Source organism: Anomalospiza imberbis, chromosome 18 (assembly GCF_031753505.1).
Source record: "Anomalospiza imberbis isolate Cuckoo-Finch-1a 21T00152 chromosome 18, ASM3175350v1, whole genome shotgun sequence".
Taxonomy (NCBI): Eukaryota; Metazoa; Chordata; class Aves; order Passeriformes; family Viduidae; genus Anomalospiza; species Anomalospiza imberbis.
The window spans coordinates 8,198,078-8,224,742 of record NC_089698.1 but is presented as its reverse complement, the minus strand read 5'-3'; the positions used below and the strand labels follow the sequence as shown (position 1 = coordinate 8,224,742).

Here is a 26,665-nt window from a genome sequence, read left to right as displayed (position 1 = left end):
GATTTGTCAGGGTGTGTAATTCTTCATCATCTAATGCAGAGTGTTTTAGGATAGAAAAGCCACTCACCTGTGTGCCGTTTTGGGCACCACAATGTCAAAAATTCATTCAGCTATTAGAAAACATCCAAACGAGGGCCACAAGGATGGGGAAGGGTCTGGAGGGGAAGTCAAAGGAGGGGTGGACAATGCTGTCGGGCACATGGTGAGATTTTTGGGGTGATCCTGATGGTCCCTTCCAACTGAGGTTATTCTAGGATGCCATGAGTGCTGAGCGCGGGAAGGGCTCAGTGAAAAGGCATCGCTGGGAAACACCTTCCTGCTCCTTTCAGGCCTTCTCTGATGGCAGAGGCTGTGTGGAAGGAGAGCACCAGAAGCTGCGGGGGCCGCCCGGTCCCGGTCCCGGTCCCGGTCCCGGTCCCGGTCCCGGTCCCGGTCCCGGTCCCGGTCCCGGTCCCGGTCCCGGTCCCGGTCCCGGTCCCGGTCCCGGTCCCGGTCCCGGTCCCGCGGGCGCCGGGAGCGCCCCCCGCATTCCCGGCGTTGTTCGCGGCCCCGCCCCCGCCCGGCCCCGCCCCGCCGGCCCCGCCCCCGCGCTCCCCTTAAAGGGGCCGCCGCCGCTCCCGCAGCCCCGGCCCCGCCCCGCCCGCCCCTCCCGGCCGGGCAGCGCCGCCATGGCGCTGGAAGCGGAGCCGTCCGCGGCTCCCCTGAGCTCCTTCCTGAGGGACTTCCCGGCGCCGCTGGGCCCGGGGGAGCCGCTGCCGTGGAGCTCCGCGGGCAGCGGCGCCCTGAGCAGGGCCGAGGTGCCGGGCGCGCTGGCCGAGCGAGCGAGGAGCCTCCTGGGCAGCAGGTGAGGGGACGGGGGTGGACGAGGGCTCCGGCCGGGCTGCCCCGGGGGCGCCGCTGGCGGCCTCTGTGAGGGAGCGGGGCCGCCCCGGCAGCGAGGCCGCAGCAGGTGCAGGCGCGGGAGGCGCTTCCTCCTGACGCGGGGCCCGCCGGGGGCGGGGGAGAGCCCTCGGCGTCCCCAGCGAATTTTAGCTTTGGAGATTTGTTTTTTATTGTTCCCCCTTCTAAATTACTTTTGGTGACTGTTAATAGCATGCTTCTGTTCAGGCCATAGGCCTTCGGCCCCGTGCCTTCATAGTATTGTTTGTGTGCTTTTCAGAGATAGTTCTCTCCCACTGTGGGTGCGGATTCAGCTACAAGTCTGCGATTAGCGCGCCAGGGCGATTCCGCTGTGCCAGCGCTGTGAGTTCAGGTCCCTCAGGGCTCCTGTGGGGGCAGCTGGAAGTCTGGGAGCGAGGCAGTCCGTGAGGCGCCTCGCAGGGCTGCCGGGGGTGTTCAGCTCCCCAGCCCTCCCGAGTGGGACGTGCTTGTGTGGGTTTCTCAAGCTGATGTTTTCTTAAAACTTCAGGAGCGTAGTCACACCACTGCTGGAACACACAGCTGCTCATCGGTGATGTTTCTATCATCCCCTGACTGCATCCTAGTAACCTTCATCCTGAACCGTTTAGACTTCCTCTTTAATGCTGCTAAGAATTTGAACGTGGCTTACGTCTTTTGGCAAGTTAGTGCTTCACTGAGAACAGGTTATTTCCCACCAATTTCTTGTCTTCTGCTACTCCACTCTCTTACTGCACTTCAGCAGTAGGGCCTGTGCACTCCAGCTGTTACCAAGTTCCTACCACGGTCTGCTTCACTAACGGGCCTTTAGGAGTCCAGAACAGTGACTGTGGATGGTCTAAAAGAGCAGGAGTGCTAATCAGACTGTGCTGTGGTACTGGAGCGGGGAGGAGACTGGTTCTGCTTTGGTACGTGCTGAATGTTACCTGGTTACTAGAGGAATTTGAGAGATAGTAAACATGGTTTGAATTACTTGCCTTTTCAACTATCATCCTATGAGTTTATGAACACCAAATAGATTTCTTGTTGTTGTTGAAAATGTATAGGTGATTTTTAGATACATAACTTGTCTGGGAAATTTGCCTTAAAAATCAAGTTACTCCTATATATTACAGAGATGATTATGGACATAATTTTACTCACTTAAATGGTATGCCCAAATCTGAAGATGAAAAATGCATACCAAAGAAATACAATTTCTTAGACTGTAGTTTAAAAAGGCCCAGATAATCATTGCATTTTTTAGTTGTGCTTTGACTAAATTGCTCTTGAACAAAACACAGCTGTGTTTTGTTCCACAGTGAGATTGCAAATTCATCACGTGCATTGAATCTTTGAACTCTGTGGAGCAAGAGCGGTTCTGGGTGAATGCTTTAAAGAACAGGGTAATGCCAGTCTTGAACAAATACTTATCACATGGTACCCACTCTGCCACGTGGGCCAGGCTGGTGCTCTCTCTAGCTGATTAAGAGAGGAAGGTTTGAGGCTGGAGAGTTATGGGATTTGTTACTCAAACTGCAGTGCTTTAAAAATCAGTATTTCTGAGCTGCATATCTGCTGACATTCTGTTGTTGTCTATTGGGCACGGTAACAAGTGGAAACAGAAGAGGAATGATGGTTTTGCAATGCTTTCACCTCACCTGTCACTCCTGGTGTTTACACAGAGAGGAGCCTGCCAGTGTCAGAAGCTTCATTTTTTGCATACCTGCCCTGCAGCCAGTTCTGGCTCCACAGCCTCTCTGGTGGAGTTGCCCAAGTCCTGAGCTGGCAATTAAAAAAAAAAAAAAAAAAAAAAAAAAGGAAGGGAAAGGGAGCTAAAGAAAGTAAAGCAGAAAATGTTTGTGAAAAACAGAAATAGGTAAGAAAAGTGTTTTTATGAATTCTCATGGCTGGCTACAGGCAGCTCTGTGTTTGGGTAAAGCCATGAGTTTGGGTGTAATGTACTTGAAGTGTCAAATGTAGGGATCCCTGCAGAATTATAGCTCAGTTTTGGACTCCTAAGACAAAGAGAAACCTCATTTTACAGTTGCAAAAAGGCTGCATTTTCCTGTTGGGTAGGCTAAGTTCTTGCATGTGGAGAAGAAGACTGATACAGCCCAAGGCCAAGACAGGAATCTTGTGTTTTGAAATTGCAGGCCTTCTTGTTATAATCCCTGTAATTAGGAACTAAAACTGAAGTCTCTGATTGTGTGAGAATTTGTCAACTTTACTTTTTTTTTCCCCCATGTTTGCTGTTGTGGGTCAATTCAAAATGGAGCTTTGAAGGCTAAATAAACTTTTCTGTTGATGTGAATCCTCAATAAAATAGATGAGGGAATAGTAAGGAAATAAGAGAAAGGAGGATGTTAAATATTATAAGAAATGGGAAAATAAGGGTGGGGACTGACATTAGAAGACACTTAAATGTTTGTATAAAAGTTGCTGCAGATGCAGAAGGGTGCCAGATTAGTGACTGTGCAGGAGGTCACTGTAGTTGGGATCCAGCGATCTGCAGGCTGTCATGGCAGCATCCCAAACACATGGAGGGCAGCTTGCTTAAAACCACCTTCAAATATCACTGTTATTCTACATAGGCTTAACACTCTGAAGCTGTTATTGGATGTACCTTGCTGACCTGACTTCTGGCATTGTTGCTTGATCTCTATTTCCTGAGTGTGAGATTTCTCTAACACTCCAGCATCACAGAATGTATTTTACATAGTGGTTAGTACTGAGGAAGGATTTCTGTGTAGATCAAAGTGTTATTGGGAAGCAAGATTGACACTCAGTTCTGCTGTTCTGCTTTTCATTTCTGTGTTGTCAGGTACTTCATTCACACGTGCACAGATGTTTGGGTCATGCCCAGAAGGGCCCAAGCCAATCAAGGTCCGTGGCCAATAAAGCCCAGCAGTATCCTTAGCTCATGAGACAACATATGGTGATGTTTAGCTTGGTCTTCCAGTTGCTTGGAGGCACAAACCTTCGTACCTTTTCAATGAGGAACATTGTTCCTCCACTACTGATCAGGATTTCTGTTGAGAAGAGAATGGCAAAGAAATAACTTTGGTTGGGTCTAACAAGGAGTTTCTGAATGCTGTTGCTTTTCCAAGGCTGCACGCGTCTTTTTACATGGAAGCAACTGGATATGTCAGGCTAATTCCTGAATGACCTAATCTAAAATGAATTATTTTAACCAATTTCTGCAAGTGCAGTTACCACAGTGAAACACCAGCTAAAACAGCAAACCATTTTGCTTTCTGGCAGGCCTTGCCCCTAATTCACTAATCTGGTAAAGCTTTGCAGATATTTCTACTTTGGATAGTTCATTTGAATTGATGGAACTGCATTCTGCTAAGTGCAGCTCAACACATAACATTTTGAAGAATCAGAGCAGGCTTAAGTAATCTTGTTTTGCAGAAGTTTAATTAACATCCACTTCTGGGTAATAGCTGTGTTCTGATAGTGTGTGAAAATAAGTGAATGTGAATGAAGTGACCATTAGTTACTTCCCAAGCTTTAGAAATTAACCTGAAATATTCCTGACTTTCACTGCAACAGAACATGACATGAAGTCAGACCCCCAAATATAGAAATTTCGTCTTCCCCTCGATAGGAGCTGAAATTTGTATGGCCATCCTGTGACATATCCAAAGAACAATGTGAAATTGCAGCAGCCTTCCTGTTGGAGGAGATTTACTACAATAACAGTTGAGAGACTGGGGCTTCCTGTTCTGCCTCCTCCCAAGTGATCTGCTGTTGCCTCAGCATCCTGTTTTGTATCTTTGTGCTTTACACTGTAGTGCTCATACCAAGGTGTGGCTGTGGTATCTCTATTTCCAGTATTCCCTTCTTTTAGAGTAGTTAATTCAGCAATTCTGCTATTTTCATGTCTAATGTGATTTAAGTGTGAGGAGGGGGAAAAGAAAATCTTATCTTGCTTCTGATTTCCCAATCTCTTCTTAAAAAGCTCTTTAGTCTCTTCCTCTGTGAAAACTACTTTCTAGTGTGACCTCTGCTTTTAATAAATTCCCTAAAACTTACTTCCTTATTCCTAATTTGAACAATTTGATGTAATGCGCTGATACTTTCTCCATGCTTGGGAACATGTTTGCATATTTTGCTCTCATAACCTGTGTGAATCACCCTTTCTGTTGTTGTTTCAGGATAAATACTCAATTTTGAAACAACATGTTTAGGGTTTAATTGGAAAGTGGCTTTTGTGGAATTAAGCCTCTCCTGTTCTGCTGTGGGGTTTTTCTTCCTGCTGAGAATAAAATGGAAGTAGCAGGTGACTCTTCACTGCACAGTTTGTATAAAAACTGTTCAGTAATGACTGAAGGACCTGAACAGATGGATTCTGGATTCTAAAGCTGCTGCTTCTGGTAGTTTCATAAGGAAAGCTGGAAAAAAACTGCTTCATGTAACCATAAGAGATGGAAATTCTGTGTGTGGCATTGTTTATGTATTTATTTTGATTCCCTCTTGTTCATCTCCTTTAATGACCTGATGTCATTAGCACAAGAAACAACATCCTGTGCATTGTAGAATGTCAGATGTTCTCTCCTTAATGGATATATATTTGTACTTTTCTGGCCACCATCACCCTGGGAACTCTAGGTACTGCTCCAATAAATGCTAATGCTTAAAGCTGCTTGAGTGGAAACATTCTGTAGTTGATTATAAGAATAAAAAGTGAAAGGGAAATAAAAGCAGCAGATTGTGGAGAAAATACTGAATACAAGCAGCTTTTGTTTATGAGGAAACTTGTGACCTGCTATTATTTTGGCAGTGTGAGAGGATCTTTCACTTGCTGGAGAACTGCTGGCATTTGCAGATCTGCACTAAACCTGCTGCTGATAGAGCTGCAACATGCTGGAAACGCACCCTGAGCCTGCAGTGGCAGAGCTGTGCTGTGTGTGATCTTCTGCTGTTCAGAGCCCACAGAGCAAATGAGGGCACCTCTTCCCTCAGATGTAAGGCAGCTGACTTATGCTGGAGCTTGTGCTTTCAGATATAGCACTTCTTTCTCCCGAACATATGTGTGTATGCACAGGCTGAAAGGAAAAAAGGACTACGCACTGATGCTCTGGCCTGCAGTACCACTGCTGCCTTGTTGCCATGACTTTGGTAATAATGTCTAGAAACCAAATTATATCACTTTTTGTTTTAATCTTAAAGATAAGTGATCAATACTTGGCCAAGACAGTTGGAAACTCTTGTGCTTTATTTTATACAAACAGATTTCCTGACAGTACTGTGGGAGAATGTGTGTATTTGGAGTGGGGGGAATATGAATTCTTTCGCTTGCAAAATAGGTGCATAAAAATGCAGAAGGCTTTGTGTAAACATGGAGTGTTTGGCATATCTTAGAGAGGCTGTGTACCACCCTCCAAGGTGACACAGAGCTAATTTCTCTGCTCCCAATGCTGAGGAGCATCTTTTTGGGGTCTGCCATCTGCTGCACTACTCTGAGGCCTCAAAGCCACTGTAAGCTGGGCATGGAGCACTGCAGGAAGTCTGTCAGTTGTTTTCAAGCCTTCACAAAAAGTGTAGTTGTAGCTGAGGCTCTGGCCAAGGTATGGTGGCCTGACCTTTGATGCTCTGGATGTTTCCCCATTACCCAAAAAATTGTTTGCTAGAGACTTCTGAGTGTACCCTCTTAAACTGCAGAGGAAGACGAGGTGGGAACACCTTTGAATTGGTGACTTGTTTGCAACACTTGCTGCAAGTGTACTGGGGCTTTAATGACACAAATAAAAAACTAGTAAGAAGTTACCTTATTGTGTTTCTGCTTTCCCAAAAGAACATGTATATTTTTTGCTGCTTTTCTTTCTGAAGACTGGTACTAAAAGGGTCAGTAACAATAACAGACCCGACGTATGTGATTACACTGTGGCTGTGGTGGTGTGACAGCTGGTCTTTTGAAAATAAGAAAATAGATAACTAAATTGTATTGCAGAAGAGAAAAAAGGTGAACAGGAGGAGTAAGTTCTGTTCTGTAACTTATGCCAAATCTAAAGTATGCAATGCATCATAATTGCATTCTACTTCCGTGTGTAACTTTATTTTGGCCCAGAGGTATGTGTATCAACAGGAGCTTTGCATTGCTCCTTTTACCAGTACTCTGTGTGTCCAGTAGTCCAGAATCTTTGAAGGAGGAGGGTGGCATATAAATTTAAGTATGGTCTTTATTAGCATAGGTATTGCTTTACTCTTCCACTTACCTCTTCTATTTGTACTCAGGTTTTTGAAACAAGTCTTGTTTTTTACTGAGTAGCTGGAGGATATGAGTTCCATGCTCCAGCCACTGTTGATCTGACTTCAGCTGCTGGTGAATCTACGATGCCTTGACTGCACTGTTATGACATGCTTTAATTCTTTTAAAATATTTTTTATTGTGGTGAGAACACACCCTTTATGTTAGCAAAGAAATAGCCTGCAGCAAAGAAATTCAAGGTTTGTTTACTACTAGCCTGTGTGTGCTGAGGCTGAGTGTGTAGTGTTGCATGTCAGAAATGGAGCTAACGTGTTTCTTTTAAGATTCCCCTAAAGTAGCATCCTGTGCATGTAACACACCCCACCAGCTTTCCTCTTCTTCCCATACAGTTGGTTTTCTACTTAGGAAACAGCTACAGTGTTCCTTCTGATTCATGGAGATTAAATTATGCTTGGTTCAGCTCATCACCAGGGTGTCTTGGGCTTCTTTGAAAGGAAGATTTTAACAATAAGTGACATTCTTCTTTGCTTACAGGAAAGGTTTGAAGTCTGCAATGGTAATTGCAGTGGGTTACTTTTGCACTGGTTGCCATAGGTACTGTGGCTGTTTCCAGATACTCTCCAGCCAAGTGAGACCTTGTAGCTCTCAACTTAAGCAGCACTTCTTGCTCTTTTTTAATGACACGTTTTGTTAACTCTTAAAGTCTCTGATTTAGAAGGTGAACTTGGGACTGGTAAACGTTGAACCTGAATGAAAGATGCCATTCCTTGGAGCTCCATTTACTTGAGCTTAAGTGAAAACCAGTCTTGCCAATATGGTAACACTATAGTAAAGGTTTAATAAAGTAATCACAAATATGTTCTGTTCAGAACTGAGTTTGAACTAAATAGGTTCAGTAATTTTTAGACTTTTATCTTTTTTCACTGTGTCAGAATCAATTGTTTGATGTTGTAGCTGTCTGCATAACAAAATCCCAATAAACAACCACTTTCTTACAGATTTGCAGAACTGTGGAGTGGGAGGAAATACATAGGAAGCAAAGCTGAATGAAGCATATCAGTAGTGAGGAATCACTGAATTTCCTTTTTTAGGAACTGGGTGGCAACTGGAAAAAGTTGAAGGATGTGACCTAATTTGTAATTTTTTTCTTTGTTACAGGCATCCTGTCAGCAGAGGTTTATTCACTACTTGTGCATTATAGCACTTAGTATATTTCCTTTTGTTTAAGCTGCTTTTTATGGACCCAGTTCAGTAATTCTGGACTCTGGAAAGCAGAAATGTACAAAATTTGAAATCAAAGTATTAAGCCCTCTTCTGATGCTGAGCTGTGAACCCAGTCTAGATATGATTTTTTTCCTCCAGTACAGCAGAGAAATTCTGACGATTTCTGAAGCTGTGGCTCTCACTGTGCAGCTAAATGCATCGCTGTTCATGTTTCTTGTCTCTGTTCTTGGAGCTGAAACGTGCTTTGACTAAAGCTTCTGATTTTCAGCAGTGTCAACAGCACATCTGACATTGTTTGTGGGGCTTATATTTTCATAGTCTTTTCTTTTTCTCTTATGTGAACAACAACAGGAAGAAGGATTTTTGGAGGGCAGGGATGCCATATCTGTTTTGTATGTATTTTTTGCCTGACCTTTTAAAAGGTTGTCTGTCAGTGTCATTAAAAGCAGACATTGATACTTTAACTGAGCTAGGAAAGGAACTAACTCCCCTAAACATATCAGCCTTAAAAAAGAAATAAAAAGCCACATTCTGTTTTCTCTTGATGTGACATGACTGCAGCTAGCACTGAAAGGGCTGCAAACACGTTGCCATCTATTTGAAGTACCGAAATAACTCATTAAATTGTGCCGTCAGTGCCACAGAATGCGTGGCATAAAGCAGGCCTGTGTTGGAGCCTGCTGACTGACACAATGCTTTCTGTTTGTTGCCACGGGAGGTACTCATACATGGCTGTGAGGATGTGACAAGGCTCCTCTTTCAGGAGCACAATGACAAAATGCATTTCAGCTTCTTGTCACTGGGATCTAAAACCCCGCGGCCTTCTCCTCCCTGCCCTTCTGTACACACAAACCACTCATTGCTGAGCAACATCACAGACCAAATACTTCCACCATTTCATACTCCCCAGCAAACCAGTTTCATGCAGAACTTTCTAACTGTTTCCTGGGAAAACAACGTCTTGTCCTTGACTTGCGTCTTAATGTGGTATTTGCTTTGGTTGGGTAATTCAATACCTTGTGGGAATCAAATGCTCCATGAACAATGGATAAAGTGGCTTTTTGAGGATGTTGATGCTTATTCTTCGTTGTGCTCATAGAAAATGGCTGGAACATGTGTGTATACTGTAGATGTTAGTGCTTGCCATGAGACTGTAGTGAATATAGGAGTTATTTTATAGCAGCCTCCTTTTGGAGTTGGATGGGATTTATTTGTTTACAGATTCAAAAACATTATAGCAAGTGTGGGCTTCTTATAAATCATGTGGCTTGAATAAAGCATTGAGTGAGCAGACCATGTAGCATTATTGTGTTCTGGATGCCTACCTAAAAGCTTTGTCTAAATAACAAGTCTTGGAGCCTCTTCTCATCCTAGTCTCCGGTCTCAACTCTTAGCACCTTCTACCTGGGTGGTTTCTTTGGAAAACTTCCAGTCAGAATAAACTGAATGATAAGGGCTGTAGGTTAGCATTAAGCATGACTTTTCTTGTGAAGGGAAGGAGAGTCCTAAGTAACTTTTTTAGAGATTTGCATCTACCACAAATCTGAGATCTTGATACTGTCTGTAGTGATATTGTTGACTACAAGCAATAAATGCTGTATAGTGAGTAGAAACAAAATGTGTGTGTTCAGGGGCTGGAACTGAAGGTAGAAGTTCCCATCTGAGAGCTCAAGAGAAAGAGGTACCATCTGTGACTGGAGTGTGAGGCAACAGTTTGAAAATATGATTCATACACTTCTTCCTCTTTACATTCTTGAGAAAGCAGTTGTCTGACTGAGGCTCTTACTAAAGATTTGTGTGAATAAATATTGAACATATGGTTTGCTCTACTAGTCTACTAATGAAGTTTGTATTATTGTGTGTAATAGTGTCTAAGTCTGAGGTCACCTGCCATACACTGCGAGGTTGTAGCTCAGTTTAAACTAATGCAGTCTATTTTGCTTTCCCTTCCTTTTCTTACCAGCAGAGATGTTTCACCACTTCTTGCAGCATCATTGATCCATGCTGCAGTTGATGAAGTTCTCCAAACAGACTTGTCTGAATTTAAGCTGCAAAATGTAGAAACAGAGGGAGAAGGAGATGAGGAAAGGTTTACCTGTAAGTATACTTTTTCTTCTGTCTGTGGTTTTCTTCTGTCTTTCAGAAGACTTCAGTGTTTTGAAATGTTTCCCAGATTTATTTGGTTAGGCTGCCTGGCAAGCAGCAGTGAATGGAACTTCATTTGCTTTTGCTGTGTATCTGTGGGATGAAAGGAAGCTGTGCTAGTTTTATGGGCAACATGCAAACACAGTGTCTGGAGCCCTGACTGATCCTGTGCATTGGCTTTCTGAAAGGGAAGAGTGTGTCCTTTCCCCTTTGGCAGAGTGACCTTAGCTAATTATTCCTGTGTTTTGACATTGACATCACCACAGTTGTTGTACAGCCAGACCTTCAATTCATTCATATAAACCATCTTGTTTTTGTCTTGGCAACCAGATTCAGGCTCCTCGACACCTTAAACATCCTGAAACTCTAGATCTTTCTCTTGGCAAGTTGCTTGATAGTCTGTGTCTTTATCGATGACTTCTCTTCTTCCTACTCTCACCTATAAAGGTGAGATATTGAGGGAAGAAGAGCTTTGCATGTCTTCTACCAGATGCCTGCATTTTTTTCCTGAGTGAACTGGAGCGAGAACAGACCTTGGTGGCTGAGTACTGGGTTTGTGCCTTGTGTAACAGATGGTCCTACTGCATTTACGTACTGAAGTGTTTAACATTAGACTTCACCAAACCTTCAGTCCCAGTGCCAAGAATTTAAATGGAGCAGGATGCAGGCAGAGTAGAAGATTACAGTGGAGAAGAGATGTCTTAGGCAAAACCAGTCTGTTCTGTAAGAGGAAATACTCACCCTTCCATTTCCCTGGGATGGGTTGAAAGGCAGTTCAGTGTGCCCCAAAGAGAGCAGTGCAGTGGCCAGGAAATGACACTTCCCAGAAGCCTCTTTCAGCATTCATGTCCAAGTCTGAAACGGCAGGAGGGGGAACTCAGTTAGTTAAGTCATGCTGCACCGTGATTATGTCATCCCTTGCCCTAATGCTTGTGGCCTTCACTCACTGCAGCTAACCTGGCCTGGGGCAGGATTCTGCCTTGAGGGGGAGCTGGCAAATATGAGTTCAGTGTGTGGCCAGGTCACTGCAGCCTCTACAGGAAAGTCAGAAGCAGCATATTGTAACTCACCTAGGATAATTACGTAGGTTTGCACAAAGCAGTTGGAAACGGTTATCACAGCACCCTGCAGACACTGTGCTGCAGACTCTTCATTGACTCCCATGTAATTATCTTTGAGGTGAACTATAGCACTAATATAAGACATGAACTGCTATACATTTGTGAGCCTAGGACTGTAATCTGTAGTTCTGTGTCTTATGTAAATCTTGGGCCCACAAACCAAAATGAACCCTATCTGAATAATAAATAAATAATGTTTAGAAACAAGGAGTAATGAAGAACTTGATAGGATGTGGATATTTTCTTGATCACAAGCATCTGATGTCTCTGGTTACTATGTACTGGGGACATTTGTAGAATATTCAGGCTGCTGTTTTACTCTGTAGGCCATAAAGATAGGACTGGAGTCTACTTTTAAGATAGCACAGGCAAAGTTCGAAAATCCTTGGATGAGTTTCATGTTGAACTGGTTCACGTTCTCTCTCACTCTGTTCCTTGTTGACAAATGCCCCAGAGCCCTCCCTGTTCTGATGGTTGAAACCTTCTTTAGTTTTACATATTCCTGTCTATTTTGTTTGTTCATTTTTGTGTCACCATTGCCATTTAGATCAAATCTCTACTGACCATTCATTCCCCTATCAAACAGGATGGAAACTGCTCATTGTTCAGGTACTTGTGTTGCCTGATCTCAGCAAGAAACAGCTACTTTAAAGGTGTTCATTTTTCTGCCCTCTTGGATTGTACTTGTTTTCCCCTATCTTGTAATTGCTATTACATCACTTTAACTGTACAACTAGAAGGAAAGCTGTTCCTCATGCTACAGCACAGTATGGACTCTCTTCCTGCACTGCAGTAATAAATCTGCCAAAAAAAGCATTCTTGGAATGAAAGAGGAGTGATTATATAAAAGCAAGGGGGAGGGGGTGCACGTGTGAGTACCACTGCTTGTGGTACACTGTAGAAGCATTTCTGCTGTTAAGAGACTAAATTCTTTGTCAGATGTCACAAGCTTAATATTTAAACAGCAATATGTGTCTTCTACATTTACAAATACGTAAACTAACAGCTGTAGGCAAGGCTGTCAGAGATGCTGTCCTATTTAGTTATTTTGTGTATGGGATGATTTAATATCTAAAGGTTTTTATAGCTTGTCCATTAACACCTACATATTAAGCAAATCCAAAGTAATTTTGGTTAGTATGTAGTGGCTGCTAATCAAGGATGTATGTTTAAATTTAAGCTTTCAATGAAGTGAGGAGTCTGATTTAAATCATAGAACATATTTTTCACTTACGATCACCAGTGACACTAATGGTGGGACAAGAAAGAGGAAGATAGCCCAGAGCTGCATCTGAAGCTGGCCAGCCACTACTGCTGAACCAGGAGATATAAAAAGGAATTCTGAGGAAGCTTTAATGCTAGCAGTGTTAGCAGGATTCAGAATAAAATAGATGTAGGAGGAAAGATAGTTCATGCACTGCAGGTCTTTTAGAGTATACACTAGTGACCAGCAAATTATTTTTGCTCTATATATGTTCTTTTCAGGGTGTTTTGAAGTTAGTTTATTTAGCATTGAGGCAGGTTTCCTATTCAAATAACAAAACTTTAAATTGTTACCTGTTAGGAGGGATACTGTGTTGCAAAGCTAGACACAATGCCAAGCACCAAGCCATTCAGTCTGATGAACAAGTTTGGATTAATTGATCTTTGGGATCTGTCCAGAACAGGATTTGAGTGTCTGGCTGGAGCTTTTCACACTATGCCCAATGGGTGTTTACAGTTCTGCTCTGTAATGACAAAGCTGGAAAGTAACGGAAGTGTTCTGTCCCTGCAGCTCCTACAACCATGAGTATTTAAAAAGATAAAGATAACAGCTTAAAATTCTAATCTGTTCAGCTCAACTATGAGTTGAGCTATTGCAAACATTTTCAGACTTCCTTGTTGTTTCAGTGAAAGTGGTTCAGTAGGATGTAACCTGACCCAAAGCCAGGCCAGTGCTTTTTCAGCCCTTGTGTCCAAGACAACAGCAATCTCATCTTGAAGGTTTTTCTGCCCACTTGATGATTCCCTTTTATTTTTCAGTATGTACAAACTCCTGCTGATTATCTTATGGATTTTACTTACGTGATAATAACATTTATGTCTAATATAGTAGACTGATTTTTTTTGGGTCTTTGTTATGATTTTTGTAATGTAATCATCTGCTTGATAAACCTCTATTTTGAAAAAGAACTAGAAAGTAAAGAAGCTGCTATTATCCTTAATGTTACACCGTTTTCCATTGCAACTTTCTCTCCACATTATTCTCAGGACCTCATTTTAATTCTTGCAGAGCCTGTAAAGGCAGGGTGCTGGATATGTCTATGTAGCTGTAGGGGAAGAAACTTGAAGCAAAGACAGGCCAAAAGATGGGGTAGTGTAGGAAAGTGGGACAGAGCACTTACTGTTTTGTCTCTGTGCTGTCAGTGCTGGATGGGGAGTCGCTGCAGCGCTGCTTTTTTAACAAGCTGCGGGACGTGTGCTCCGAGTGGCAGAAGCAGTTGCCACCGCTGAGGCCCCTGACGCGCTTCCTGCTGGTGTCCATCCACGCCATCCGCAACGCGCGGCGCAAGATGGAGGATCGCCACGTCCTGCTCCCGGAGTTCAATCAGCTCTTTGGTCTCTCAGTAAGTCTGGACAAAACAGGGGGGGCTGGCTGGGCAGCTTTGCAGCATCGGTGCCCTGCTGATGGATGATCTGTGAATTTGTTGCCGTAAGTTATTTATCGTGTCTGCACTGGAGCAAGGACTTAGTGACTCAGATTGCTGGGGGCCAGCTACTGCCCTGATGAAGAAGTGATGCAGGGAGGACCTTGTGACTTTGGGATTCGTGTCATAAGTTATGATATGGGAAGATGGGAAGTTCACGTAGTGTTATGTTGCTGTAGTTACAATGTTCTTGTGACTGACACAACTTATGTATGGATTGAGAGCAGCCCTGAGGAGCAGGACTTGGGGATGTTTGTTGATGAGAAGCTCAATGTGACCCAGTGATGTGTGCCTGCAGCCCAGAAAGCCAAATATGTCCTGAGCTACATCAAAAGCAGGGAAGGCAGCAGGCTGAAGGAGGGGAACCTACCCCTCTACCCTGCTCCGGTGAGACCCCACCTGCAGAGCTGTGTCCAGCTCTGGGACTCACTACATAAAAATGAGAAGGACCTGCTGGAGTGAGTCCAGAGGAGGCCGCAAAGATAACGAGAGGGCTGGAGCACCTGTGCTGTGAAGACAGGCTGAGAGCTGAAGTTGTTCAGACTGGAGAAGAGAAGGCTCTGAGGATGTCTTATAGCAACTTCCAGTGCTTAAAGAGGCTACAAGAGAGGGACTTGGAGCAACCTGGTCTAGTGGAAGGTGTCCCTTCCCATGGCAGAGGGGTTGGAATTAGATGGTCAGTAAGGTCCTTCCAACCCAAACTATTCTATGATATGGAGAACAGCAATTGTACAAGTGCAGTTCATGAACCTGCTGGAGGACTATATAACCAGCAGTCTGCTGCTTCAATGCCAGGTTATTTTTAAGGACATTAAGTGAATAACAGCAAACAAAGAAAAGTAATTGGCCTGCAGAGTTCCCATTTTATCCATTTTGTACATGTGTAAGTGGACTTAAATGGTCATTTGTATGGAAGAAAGCCCAGAATAAAGAATCTTTGCTTGTTGGTACCACTCTGAGCTATTTTGGTGCTGAACATGAATGTCTTCCTCTCTCTCCCTCCCTGCAAAAGGATGATGTTGATCGTGCTTACTTTGCGGTGTTCGATGGCCACGGTGGAGTGGATGCTGCCAATTACTCAGCAACCCACTTACATGTAAACGTTGGGTTACATGAAGAGATTGTTAAGAATCCAGCTGAGGCCTTGAAATGCTCTTTCCAGAAGACAGATGAAATGTTTCTTTTCAAAGCCAAAAGAGAGGTGAGTGGGTAGAGATGAATTCCATTGTATTTAAATAACACTAAGAACTGTTGGACAATGTGGTATTATCCAGAAAATTCTGACAGTACAGTTTACTGAATCACTGGTTTCTTTATGAAATTATGCTACATGTAAAAATTTTGTTTGAGTAAATTATTTCTTATTTTGAGGAAAACCAGTGCTTGGGAGTCCAAGATGAGTAATTGAAAAGAAGTGCTGAAGTGATTCTGACATATCAATTATTTCAGAGAATACCGGTGCTTCCTTGTCTAAACAAGGCAGCCTCTAGATGTTCTGCTGTCTTACCTCTTACCTGGAAAAGAGATTTCTTTCTTCCTGATAATATGGTTGCTATCTTCCTCTTTCTTGTCCCACCATTAGTGTCACTGGTGATTGTAAGTGAAAAATATGTTCTATGATTTAAATCAGACTCCTCACTTCATTAAACTTATTGATTAAACTTTGAATTAAGTTGGCATGATGAACATTTTTTCTTCAAAACTACATTACACTGTTTGAGAACTCTTATTATAGCACTACTGTGGAAGTACTCATTGTCAATGTTTTTATTTCTGCCAATGAGGTACAGAAGTGGGGCCAACATTTCATAAGGTCTGACTCTCACTAATCCTTTCAGGGAATCTAGGACAGTTAGATGTTTTTCCTTTGTTGACATTCTCATTTAAATTCCCAAGGATAAGGAGATCTGTGTGGAGCAAGGTATCTGTAGTTGTTAGGGTGGAGAATGTGAAAGGGATTGGAGAGATGTGTTTGTTTGTGAAATGTTCATTCTACTGAAATTCAGATCCTTTTGCTTTTCTGCATGTCTCTGTTTTAAACAACAGAGCTCTTAGTCTCCTAGATCAGTTTTGGAATTAATAGCAAGAGAAGGAAAACATAAGAGACAGTATTAATCATCTGCATATTAGAAAATAAGTTTATAAATAGTTTCTTTCAAGTCTCTCTACTATCTTTTACTCTTTTTTCAAATATCTGAATTAGGATTAGCAGGTCTAATCTGCTGCATTTAGTGTGATTAAGCCTAAGTTTTCAATATTGCCATGTATCCTAGTAGGGCTTGTTGAATATTCACCTGACACACCTGTTTTCCTTCTGTAGAAGCTGCGGAGTGGCACCACAGGTGTGTCTGCATTGATTGTAGGGAACAAACTACACATAGCATGGCTGGGGGACTCTCAGGTGATGCTGGTGCAGCAAGGGAAAGCTGTGACATTAATGGAACCTCACAAACCAGAAAGAGAAGTAAGTCTGACTTGTTTTTTCCTCTTAAGTGTGTGATGTCAGATTCTCTCTTGAAACCTTTTGGTGCCAAGCCTTTTTAAGTGTTTGGTGCTTTACATAATTACATCTACTGCATGTTAGGATGCATGGAATTAACAATTTCTTGTTTTGCGTCCACTCCTGTTTTGACAAGGTGATCCCTACACCTTACCTGCTTGGAAGTACTAATGGATGGTACTGATAGTCCTCACTTCAGTTCCTGCTCAGACTATTCAAAATTTGCAGTAATTACAGACTTCCACAGGATTTTTGTGTGTGAATTTAAATCTGCCTGCTACAAAATATCTTAGTAGAAATTTAAAATACTAGCATAATGCAAATCTTTCATTATATGCAGTACTGTCATTGAAAAGCTAATGCTATTCTATTGGCCTAACTGGCTTAAAGTGTATTGCATTTCCTATCTATTTTAAATAGACAGATATTTTATTCCATGAAGTTGGATGGGGACTTTGCAAGTTAAGCTGGCATTGCATGACCCTTTGCCTTCACTGCATGAATATTGGTAAAAACTGAGTCGTTAAAGGAGTATCAATGAAAAGAAAATTGTTACTTAGCTTAGTTATATATTTCATTCTGAACATTTATATATACACCCAACTGCTGTATGGAATAGGAAGAAGTAGCAGGAAAATTTACTCATCCATATATGAAAGCATGTGATGAAACAAAAACTTGAGAATTCTTTTTTTTTTTTTTTTGTGAACAAGCCATAGCAGGGATGGAAAGCAATTGCTTGTTTCCAGTAATCCTGTGTGGCAGTTTCTGTGCTAGATTCTGATATGTGTTTGCTATATCCATTGTCGAAATGCAGAAGCTGGAGCAGCAAACAAAATGTATTCCACTGTTTTTCAGGATGAGAGAGCAAGGATTGAGACTCTGGGTGGCTGTGTAACCTATATGGACTGCTGGCGGGTTAATGGTACCTTGGCTGTTTCCAGAGCAATTGGTGAGATAAACCATCAGAATCAGTAAACTTAAACTTGATTGAAACACACCACCTGAGACTGTGTTTACTGTAAATGGTGTCTTGTTCAGCATCAAACAAATAGTAAACTACTTACTGTCTTTCCCATGAGGCAAGGACGTACATGGCTTGCAGCTACATCAGCTTACTGGTTTTACCTTGAGCATAAAATGTTTTATTTTACATTCTAGCCATGATAGTCCTGTTTTTTCCTACTACCAGGATCTTGCTTCCTATAAATGCCTAAAGTACTATAATGTTTTACAGTAGTTTAATAAATATGCAGCATTTAGTTTGTAAAAGTGGAGGAAGCAATAAATGTTTGTCTAGCCTTTTCTATGTTTGAATGTCTGAATTGTGAGGGGGTTTTGTCCACTTTAATATGCATGTATCTTTCTCCTGACTGTGGATCTTTCTGCTTAAGTCAAATCACTGCATTCTCCTTCAATATCCAGCAATTTAGGGCATTTTAATTGTAGTATTCACACAATCTTATTAAGCAAGCTTGCTTTGATAATTGCCAATTAGGGCAGAAAGAGAAAAAAAAAAAAAAACCCTGAGCAATACCGTACATCAATGTAATGTATGAGTGGGAACAGATTAGTATGGAATTTGTGTAATGCTATTTGGATCAGTAGCAGCCCATGTTTGGTAAGTATGTGCATGCAAAACTGATAAACTAGACACAATGAGCAGATTCTTAGGGTGTTGTGATGTATATCTGAATAGCTGAGAAAAAATTTATTTTCTTGGCATTCTGAAGGCTGTACAGGAAGCACACCTGCAAAATGAAGGCCTGACTATCACCCTGCACAAATATGCTTCTGAGAGAAAAAGCTTAGGAATCAATTCCTTATTTTCCCTGCAAAATTAGGGGAGCATAAATTAAAGTAACTCCTTAGAAACCCACTGAATTTAGGTAGGTTCCAAGCATCCTTAAACAAAAGTCTTCTGTGCTTGTTCCATGGCTTTTGACTACTTTCATCCTGCATCAGATACATGATCTGACCATCCTTGAGATGGCAATAGCAGTTGGTGGGTAAAGAAGTGCCTGTTTACATCTGTAGTAATCAAACCTTTGCTTTGTATGTTTGTCTCAGGTGACATCTGCCAGAAGCCCTATGTCTCTGGTGATGCAGATGGCGATTCCTTTGAGCTGACTGGCTCAGAAGATTACCTGCTCCTTGCCTGTGATGGATTCTTTGATGCCATCAAGCCCCATGAGGTTGTAGATTTGGTGTTGGATCATTTGATGCAGACCAAAGGAGTGGGGCTCAAAGCAGCAGAGAGACTGGTGGCTGCTGCCAAGGAAAATGGATCCAGTGACAACATCACTGTTCTGGTGGTCTTCTTGAGGGATCCTCAGGACATCCTGGCAGACTGTCTCAGAGACCCTAAGAGCCCTAGGGCTGATGATGATGCTCAGAGCTTACCCTTTAACTTCCTCAGCTGCGAGGCAGCAGCCACACAGTGACAGAATCTGTTTTGTCCAGAATGTTCAAGTAAGTTCACGTAAGGAACTGTTTTCCACTGAAGAAGCCTCTAATACAGTGGGCAAAATGCATCAGGAAAAAAGACAAATGGACAAATGTGGAACAGAAAGGCAAGACCCATTTTACTGAGTTCCCATTTGTCTTTTCCTTTTCCCTTTTTCCCCCCATCCCCTCAAAAACCACTGAGCGGATGTGGAGATTTGTACAGCTATTTCATCTCTGGGAGCAGACTCTAAAGTTTGTCCCAGGGCTGTGGGTCATATTCCTCTGTCCTGGAAGTGGTAAGAAACCATAACAGATATAAGCTAATGGATGAGAATAAGCATTTCATAAATTCTGAGTGAAAATTAAAATTAGCGCTTTAAAAGAGCGCTGTATGTCGTACTTAACTGTGATGTTACTTTGCAAGGTGGAGGGGAGAAGCTGTCCCCAGCACAGAAAAGTTTCTTCCTGTGTGTGTTCTGTAGGAACCGACTTGGGGTACAGGGACTGGGTGACACCAGGGTGCTGTGTAAGGTGCTTTTGGTTTGTACCAAAGATAGTACAAGAATGATGTGGCCTCTTTATTCAAACAGAAACATTTAACACTTGTGTGTATGGAGAGGAGAAAATAAAACTGGATGCTCCAGAAAAGCGGGAAAACTAGCTAGAAATATCCCAGGGAAAAGGACAGAAAATCAATTGCTTTCTGGGATGCTCTGGCTTATAAACTGGAATCTAATATTTAACTGCACTGAATTATTTCTCCCTAACAAACATGTTCATTGGCTATTTGGCAACCTAAAAGACCCCTCTTGTGGTATTTGAGAGAGATCTTTACAGTTTGTGTGCTCAAGCAGGTAAATGTCCTCTTCCTGCCATTATTTTGTGTACTATAACAAAGGAGGAATTTATTTTTCTTGTAAGTGTTTATTTGTTAATTTTCTGAACTTTACATTTGGAGGAATGTATTGCAGTGTTATTTTATTTTGTTGTGGTTTTTATTTAAACTGGAATTTTAAAATGGCTCTGTCTCTATTACTTGGTGTAAAAAAACTGACTACCCTCAAGTGCCTTAAATATTTCACCCAGGGATTTCTGGCTGCCTATCATAGACTGGTCAGCCAGTTCCTAATTTTTAAAATGTGACTTTTTGTTTTCATTGATGCACTTAAATGTTTCAGTTTGTGAATTATTTTAGTGGCAACTAGGTTTCAAGAAAACATCTGTCATTGTTGCCAAATCTTGTGTGAAGTAAAAGCTTCACTGTGACTTACTCCCCTGCCCTGTGCAGAAAGCTCTAGAGGTTTAATCTTAAAGTAACAATCTGATTGTTTCATTTAAAAAGAAGTAACTTCTGGCCGTCACAAAAAATTAGTAACAAAAACTAGAAACAGTTTAGTAACAATTCTTTTTCGTAGAGAAAGGTTAATTTGGCCACACTTCATGAACCTTTTGGTTCTGAATAACTTTTCTAAGGAACTGTGAAGCTCAGAGGATGAAAGAAGTGTAATGAATATGTGAAGGTGTTTGCACAACTGCTCTATTCATGACGTGCTAGAGCCTGTGGTTGTGTTTTGTCTTGCCTGGCTAGCAGGACTCAACAAGATCTGAAGGCTCAATGGTAAATTAGTTATTAATTTCAGTGTCTAAACAAGAAGTGCTTTTCATCTGGCAGCAAGATTGTATGCCACATTTAGAAGCACATGTCATTGCAATATGTCAGTCCTATTGATTAAATATGGTGAGCATTAATGTTGCTTGGGGAGGAAGTTGAGGTAGAAGAGCTGGAATGGCTCAGAGGAAGAACAGGCAGCACTATGTCCACAGTCTCTGGATCCTTCACTGCTGTAGGATGGTGCAGTGACCCCAGGGCTTTTGCTGGAATTACTGTGGATGACCCTACAGTTTTTCATGTAGGAATTCCTCAGTGACCTCCTCTCACTACACAGCAGCTCAGACTGCTTTGTTTTGACACAGGGGCTTTTCTGCTGAGAAGGTTGTAAGCAGTTTTCCACCCTACATTTTGGTGTCTTAAAGTGTATGGGGAAGGATTTCCAGCCTGGTGGGGTGGGCATCAGTGTTTGTAGTGAACCTTCTTCAGTTAAGGAAGCCCTTAGACTTGTTCAGTAATCTCCTTGGATTTATCAACCCCTCCGACTTTGGTTTCTAGCCAGATTCTCAATTCCATGCTAAATCCTGATGAGCACTAGTGCCTCTTGGTGTCTTACAAATAGTTCTATTATTAATATAGTAAGAATCATGCAGAATTGATTGCTATTTGAGGGTTATCAGGGGAGGGGAAAATTATTGTATTTATGAAGGAAGGTGTGAAATATTGGTAAGTTCATGATATGGTTTTGTTTCTGAAATTTGCCAAATTTCCTCAAAGGTGAAAGGGACTGAACAAGCCAAACTCTTTGTAAAGGTTATTTTTTTCAGCCTTTTCTAGGCAGATTTACATTACAGAGGAAAGAAAGTCTTAAGTCTTTTGATGGATGCTTGCAGCTATGTGAGAATATCTTTTTTTGTTTCAAATTTGATAATTTCTGTTTTATGGGAGCTAAGTGAAGTGGGCCTTTAGAAAGCTGTCTGTGGCAATCATAAAATCTAATTCTCAAGCAGTGCTCTAGGGAAGAAATTCTGCATTCTTAGAAGCTGTTCCCTTACATTTGCATTCATTTTGACTGACATACTGCTTCATTTCTTTGAGATGTAAATGAATAGGAACAGTCTTTGAGAAGTCATGGAGATTACAGCATGGATTAAAAGTATTTCTCTCTTTTTCAGGTACTTCTTACTAGCTTTAAAAAGTCTGGTCAGGTCAACAGAAATTCTAATGGGTCAAAAAAGGCAGTTTGTATCCCATCACTAGAATAAGTAATTTCTAATGTGTCATCTACAGGAAAATCACAAATATGGTTTAGGGGGAAGCTGTAGAAATTAGCTGAATTGGATTCAAGACAAATGTTCAATAATTTTCATGTCTTACTAGACTCCAAATGAATGTCTGCTGAGTGCATTTTAGCACTCAGTAGAAGAAAAACTGCTCTTTAGAGGAGCCTGAAATTTTAAAACAGAGCACACTTAAATTCTTTTGTTGTTTAGCTGGAAACTGACTTCAGTTCTTCTGCTTAGTGGGTATCCAACATCTCTTTTGCTTATGGGTAATTCATGGTTCTACCTTCTCTTCCTTTCCCCATCCTCTCCTTCCAAGCCACACACCTTAGACAATGAATATTCTGGATCTGACAGAGACAAGACTAAAATTTTACAAATAACATTTATTGAGGGGGTTCATTTTGGCTTTTTTTTTTTCTGAGAATACGGATGATAGAAACCCAGGAAAATTCTTAGAACAGAGGGAGATTAAGTAAAATCCACCCTCTGAGTGATGGAGGAGTGAAAGAGAGAGACAGGAATGCATTTAAGTATTATTAATGCCTATTTTAAAAAGGAAGTGGGCTGGAAAATAGAGCTACAAATGTCAGTTCTTTAGAGCAAAATACCAGTGCTTGAAAGAATTAGAAACACACCCATTAAAAAGGCAGAGCTCAGCTGTGGTAACTCTTGTCTTCAAATAGCCAAAGAAGGAGTAGCACTAATGTGTCCAAGGTGACTTAATGTGAACCCTCAACACTGCCGTGGAAGCTAATTCTCCTAAGTGGATTTTTCCAAACATCCTCCTGTGTACAGTAGTGCTAAGAGGGAGCACCCAGCCTCTGCAGTTCCTGGTCACTGTGCAAGTGCTGCCGTGAGTAAACCTGGAGTGTGTTAATGAGTGGAGGGGATGGTGAGCCCTGCAGGATGAGTAATTGGGCACCGAGTGGTTACAGCAGTGCTGGCAGCTGAGTAGTGTTAATCACAGTGATGACTTTAATAGCATTTAATAGACACTTATCTCAATTCCGAGTCAGATGTGATACTGCTCTTTTAAAAAGCATTTCCAGTGCCATTAACCTTCTGTCATGAGGAGCCACTAAAATTTCCATTTTTTTTGTTGGATGTTGGGAAAAGTACTTCTCTTGTTTTCTGAATTCTGGAGATAAGTTGGCTGTCTGCACTGGAAAACCTGTGTTCAGTTGATAGCTTAAATCAGTTCGTTGGGGTTGACGCTTCCCTTCCAGGCAAAAAAAACCAAAAAAAAACAAGAAACCAACACCTAAAAACTAACCTTAAAAAGGTGTTTCCAAAACAAATGGCTAAGAACTTTTGTAAATGATATTTGTAAATGGCATTGCAAAAAAGGTAACCAGCAAATACCCTCAATCAATAAAGGGCATAGGCAGTAAAGTCTAAGTTAATATTCCAGCTCTACTTTTAGTGTAATTTGACTCTGTTGGTTAAATTATTTGTATTCTTGTGGATGCAGGTACTGAATGTGCAGCACCAGCCATTGTCTGTTCCTAGTCTTGTAGTACTGAAGTATCAAGGAAACGCTTTAGGGAGAAGGTGGGGGATGTTAGCCACAACAGAGCAGACTGCAGATGATTCATGTATAATTTAACCCTAGTTAAGCCTGAATTAAATTTCCCTGCTTAGTTCTATTACTGTCCCTTTTGCAATTGGGCCTGTGCCTTCAGATTCCTACTAGGAAAAAATGGTTCATTCCCCCGTTTTGAGGAGCAAACCCTTCTGATGAACAAAATGCCACCCAGGAAGGATTGAGGAAGGAGAAAAATGAGCTTTCATATGAATATGAAACTGCCCAATCTACATGAAGTTATGTACTCTCCCTAAACACAAATTTATAGCAGGTCTGGTTGCATTTGAGTAGTACTGGAAACCAGGGGGGTTTTTGCCAAGCTCATCAAAACCTTTCAAACAGCATCAAAACCAAGAGGCTGGTCCTCTCTCTGTTACTAAATCAAGGCACTCAACCAGCCAGCCCTGTGGAGTATCTCTTTTGCAGCATTGTCAGCTCTTAAGAGCTAAGCCAGACACTTTCTGTATGTGTTTTGGTTGGATTTTATTTGATTTAAAGTTATTTTTATTTATATAAGTCATATCAGCTGAGAAGTAAACAAATGGAGACTTGAAGTGTTTGCACTTCTGAACATGTATCTGTCATAGACACTTGTTTAAGTAATGCCTTAAAATGAGCTGGTAGGATCTTGTGACAGATAACCTTATCTTTGCATGGAACAGGAAACCAAAATCTTCCAGAGAATCACATAAACCTTTATTTTGGTGTGGGCCATCAGACCTGAATGCTCACAAGCTCTTCAGCTGCTGCTGATGCACACAAAAATAAACAAGGGACAGCTGTGTTGGCCACATAGAAAATTTAGCAAGATGCAGCTTTTGTTGAGTAGAAGAGGACAAAATCAGTAGGAAATGTTTTTAAGCTTCTTGGAATGCAAATAATGGAATAAAAAAAAAAAAAAAAGGCAGCCTAGAAGAGTTGGCAGTGCACTGTCGGCTGAAAACCACTGTTTCAAGCAAATTAATTTGGCTGTGTTGTAATGTCTGTTCTACTTTGATAACAAACTCCTCTCAGTCAGAGTTTTACGTCTTATGTGCCTTTTAGTTGAAGAGACAAGATACATTCAGTTCCTTTGAAAGCTAAATGTATCTGGGCTTTGTGGCATGCTAGATCCTGATTACTGAATTTTCTCTCAACTATTAAGCCTGATTACTAATTTTCAGGACATATATTAATATATCTAATACTGAAATTATTACTGATTAAATGGTTTTGGATTTCCATGCACAGGAATGTCATTGGTCCTTCCTGATCGAGTGGATCACTCCTTGAAGTTATTTATCCCTTTTGAGGCCATACATTAGGCAGGTAAAAGGTTTGTTACTTCAGCAAATGGAGCTGGAATGTGTGACCATCATTCCTGCCAGGAACTATTTATCCTTTTATCTAAGCAATGATGCTTCTTTTTGGATGTCCAAGAGTAAAGAGGTAATAGCTAGGAAACCAGGATGAAACCTTTGTGAAAAGGCATTTGGCTGAATATTGCATAATTAATGCTGCTTTCTTTGTCTGTTTTTCCCACTTATTTTTTTCTTGAGTGTATTTAATAATAGCAATATATTATTTTTATGTGGGGTCAAAACTTTATACTGACAAAAAAAAAAAAAAGGCCAGTTTAAAGTTTTTAACTCCAAGTTCCTTTAACTTAATGACTTTAATTACTTTTAGCTTCCTCTTCTGAAAGTCAATTCTGCTCTATGTCCTCCCTATTTTATTCCAAATTTTCTTTTTCTCTATCTTTTATATCCTTTTACATTGTCACCCTCTCCCTCCCCAAAATGCTGCCTTCTAGGCTATAAAATCTGTTGGCTGTTAAGTCAGTTTAGTTGCCACTTTGTAATTTTCACTTCATCTGTGTCCGTAGTGAATTTGGTCCGATCTTTGGAGGTCTGCAACACCAAGAGTGTAAAAAGAACCATGTCAGCTAGGAAGATAAGAGACTACAATAACTGTTGCTTTGGCATGGACCAGTATTGGATATGTAAGAAGAAAATTCTGATATTTGTATTTTACTTCATAGGAATACTTAAGCTTATTTCAGGTAACAGTAGCTCTCACCCTGATTACAGGACCTCAGAAATATTCTTGTCTCTGTCTTTCCTTATTCCTGCAGAATGTTTGTGTTTTCAAACATTTGCACTGTTGAGAGTGGGGGGAAAAGCTTCCTGCCTTCCTTGCCCTCCCCAGTTCTCTGTCCCACCCCAGCTGGCTGAGCAGGCAGGGTGGGAGCAGCAGCACAGCCCGAGGCTCAGCGACCTCTGAGTCAGTGCCATTCTTCAGGGTCTGCCGCGTACTGTAACGCCAGTCCCGTGCTTGAGGAGTGGCAAGTGAGACCTCTGTTAACTACGCCCGCTGACTTAAAAATATATCTTCTTATCAGTATTAAAACAGTACAAGAGCAGAGTTGTTGCTTTAGGCACATTTCTTGCCACTGTGTTGGCTGATGAACCTTGAATGGAAGTAAGAGGGCCAGTGACTTTGAAATAGGAGCTGTTAGCCAAGTTTTGTAGAATCGTAGTCCTTATTTATTTTATATGCTAGTCTGCACTTGTGACCCTGAGCAGAAAAGCTGCAGTACAGCAGGTTTTATAAGCTGTGGCTTAACCAGTTATCTAGTCTCTTAAAACTCTTATTTAAGCTGACTGGTATTATGCACAAGTTGAAAACCTGTTGTCATTGATCATTAAATGCTATGCATATTGTACATTCATTTACATGGATTGTTCTAATAGTGCTTGTGTGTATTATGCTACATTACCATATTTTTTATATATGTATGTATTGCATGAGGTTTAATTGTTGGGAATTTTTTGTACTGTCACTTTTGTATTCACACAGTGCCTCATGTATCTATTTGCATATTGCAAGAAGTTGTTTCAAATAAGTGATTGGAAACAGGTGGGGATAAGAACTTGCCACTGTAGGATCTGATGGTTCTGAAGTATTAATAAAGTATAGTGACTCAAA

General features: G+C 41.5%; 1 protein-coding gene across 2 annotated transcripts; it reads left to right on the top strand.

The window, feature by feature from the left end:
- Positions 1–619: 619 nt before the first annotated feature.
- On the top strand, positions 620–26,665 carry PPM1F (protein phosphatase, Mg2+/Mn2+ dependent 1F). 2 transcript variants are annotated; one of them, XM_068208854.1, is made up of 7 exons: positions 620–844; positions 10,281–10,414; positions 13,990–14,189; positions 15,283–15,471; positions 16,591–16,734; positions 17,629–17,722; positions 18,841–26,665. In XM_068208854.1, exons 1-7 carry the CDS (start codon positions 669–671, stop codon positions 19,212–19,214), a joined length of 1,311 nt encoding a protein of 436 aa, XP_068064955.1. In that variant the 5' UTR covers positions 620–668; the 3' UTR covers positions 19,215–26,665. The 2 variants fall into 2 exon arrangements, with proteins under 2 accessions (XP_068064955.1, XP_068064956.1); XM_068208855.1 differs by having other exon boundaries at positions 621–844; positions 10,284–10,414.

Excerpts from the sequence above, each read along its gene's own strand:
- PPM1F (XM_068208854.1), top strand. The coding sequence starts at position 669 with ATGGCGCTGGAAGCGGAGCCGTCCGCGGCTCCCCTGAGCTCCTTCCTG. Across the intron at positions 15,472-16,590 it reads TTTTCAAAGCCAAAAGAGAG|AAGCTGCGGAGTGGCACCAC; the intron begins GTGAGTGGGTAG and ends TTCCTTCTGTAG. Across the intron at positions 16,735-17,628 it reads CTCACAAACCAGAAAGAGAA|GATGAGAGAGCAAGGATTGA; the intron begins GTAAGTCTGACT and ends ACTGTTTTTCAG.